The sequence below is a fragment of the Sycon ciliatum genome, chromosome 11 (genome assembly GCF_964019385.1).
Source record: "Sycon ciliatum chromosome 11, ocSycCili1.1, whole genome shotgun sequence".
NCBI lineage: Eukaryota > Metazoa > Porifera > Calcarea > Leucosolenida > Sycettidae > Sycon > Sycon ciliatum.
In genome coordinates this window covers 18,309,830-18,312,329 of record NC_088653.1, presented here as the reverse complement: position 1 = coordinate 18,312,329, position 2,500 = coordinate 18,309,830, and the positions used below count along the sequence as shown (strand labels likewise).

Here is a 2,500-nt window from a genome sequence, read left to right as displayed (position 1 = left end):
CTCGTTGGTTTTAGACATTAGGCCCTTGTGGATTCGTGTTCAGAAGGTGTGTCTTTGGAGGGTTACCGTCTCGAATTTTTCGATTTGGCCTTCTTTTGGCTGAGATCGGATGGTGAAATCACTCAAACTCGAAGACGTGCGAACAAGTAAATGAAGAGAAAAACAGAAATCGGGGACGGTAAGCCAATGGAGAATTCCAAGATCGAGAAAATGAGCTATCGGCGGTGAGAATCGGCCAAGTAGAACCGCTGTTTTACTTTTTGAATACATCAAGGTCGGCCATGCGTTCCCGCGCGCACCAACAAAACCTGGCTGCGGTGTGGATATCTGCAAGTGCAACAAGAAAGGACCGAGGAAACAGCAAGCACCCCAAGTGAAGAGTTTAACTTCGTGTTGACTCAAGCTAAGGACTCAGGCTAGTCAGGGATCATACCAGTCACTTGTCATCATGGTCATGACTAAGGAATTCGTTTGTGGCAAGGAAACTCCACACTAGCAGGGTGAAAGCTGCGAGGTCAAACAGAAAAGAGTGTGCCGAGCCGTGATCAGGAAACGCTGAGATCTACTGAAAACATTGGTTAGCTAGGCGCGGCGAAATCGTGTAGATGCCAGGACTCCAGTTCACTAGTATCTCACGGACTTATCTTGGTCAACGTGCACCAGCGGATTGAGAAAAATGACCAAGATGGCTTGGAGAAAGGATGTCTTCTCCTCGTGTCTTTCCCGGCATCAAACAACAAGATTCTCTTCGGCACTGACCCTTCGCTGGACAGACTAGACCAGGGAGTAGTAAAATACTGGTATTTGTCAACTCGACTGTACATCGCTGTATATTGATCAGCACGGACTCGGGTGCGTAGCCGCTATGACTGCACGGACGCTGCCCTGCGGCAATCGCCATTTTTCAAAATGGTGGGCGACGCTTTTTGTATGGTCGTGGTGAGCCCTGACATTGCCCGACAGTTTTGAAGGGGTTCTCAATCCAATTTCGTGTGTGACATTTTGCCTTAAGGCACTCGTAGACCCTTTGATCGCATCGATCTCTGTATCTCAGTTTCTCAAATTGCCCGCTTACAGCGTTGTGCAATCAAACTGTTCAGTTATATGCTTCTGTGTGTGTTTGTATCTGGCAGGCCAAAACTCTCACAGCTACGATCGTCCTGGCAGGAGTTCAGTTGTGAGTGACTCGCCCACACCCGCACGTACATCCCCGGTGCTGTACCATGACGCTCTCTTTCCTTACAACACGATGTCACGAAGATCATCGGCCTATCACACTGCGCCGGTCTACGCTTCTAGTCCCCCCGGCAGCTCGAAGCCTGAGAGGCGAAATGAGTACAGTAAGTATTAAAGTGTAGACAAAGTAGTGTCTGGCGTCCTTGCTGCAACTAGTGCTCAATACCTAAAAATGGGCAGAGCGTACCACGGCTGTTCGCGCACGGACATCTAACAATATGGAGTCGTTTAGTGCGATTTACGTAACGCCGTACAAACCTCATGAATACGATGGGAGTTTGCGTTTTGGGATGAAACTCATGTCACTCTCCGTGTGGTTCCACGATTTCCCAAGTCAAACCAGGATTTAATATTTGAAAGCGCTCGAGCGAGATACTCAATATCCAGACAATTTGAGAGAGAAGGAAGGTAAAAGGAACTCCTGCCGTGGTCAACCAGCATCCTGACCTTTTCGAACCTCTCCAAGCTGTCCCTGGTAGTCTGGATATTGACGCACGCACTGATTTTCAGCTTCTCCTCGCCGGCATCACGGGTGCAATTTGCCGATATGCACTCGAACAAACGCACAATTGGATCTCCATCACAATTTCGGGGCTATCTGTGTGCTTGCTGCCTTTTTCAGCAATACCCCACATGTCTACTGGGCAGTTTCCACCAGGCCTCGGCCTCTTGGACTCAACAGCGACTCCAGCGCCATGCCATCTGTCCCCTAAATCGCATGAAAAGGTAGCTCAGCATCGAACGCACGGGACCTGAAGTTTGTGCACGGCCCGTGATAAAACTTGGTGAAGATAGCCAGAATATAGTCCTCTACCTGGGAAAACTGAAAGCTAGACTGGGAAAATTCCTGAAAGGGCTTCTTGACGCAGGCATGTCAACGATGAATCAAGGAACGAGCGAGAAAGAAGGCTTGACTTGTGCAACGCGGAACAAACTGTTCCTGAGACGAAGTTGGCCATGTGAGGTACCAGCGGAAAGCTAGTTTCAAGAGGAACACGGAATACCTGTTTTCCGGGTAAACCTGGCCTGGTAGCTTTCTAAATCCAGCGAAAACCACAGCGAAATCGGCTGCTGAGAATTTGAAAATTCAAATTTCCTTGCCGATCCAGCCCAATCGAGACTTTTGGCTGCCATCTTGTTAAATGTCGCAATTTCGCGAAAAAAAACAGCCGTGGTACGTACTACACAAAGGCAGAACAACACCGACCAAAACTCTTTTTTTAGCAGAACGAGAAAAAATTGTTGGTCTCTGTTGTTCTGCCCT

The 2,500-nt window shown here is 48.6% G+C and overlaps 1 protein-coding gene across 1 annotated transcript in view; it reads left to right on the top strand.

Annotated features, from left to right (window-relative positions):
- LOC135827154 (hemicentin-1-like) overlaps positions 1 to 2,500 on the top strand; it is a 54,565-nt gene that overhangs the window by 47,976 nt on the left and 4,089 nt on the right. Inside the window, exon 20 of the mRNA XM_065339680.1 lies at positions 1,134 to 1,340. Coding sequence (XP_065195752.1) covers positions 1,134 to 1,340 — 207 coding nt within the window. The remainder of the gene's footprint in view (positions 1 to 1,133; positions 1,341 to 2,500) is intronic.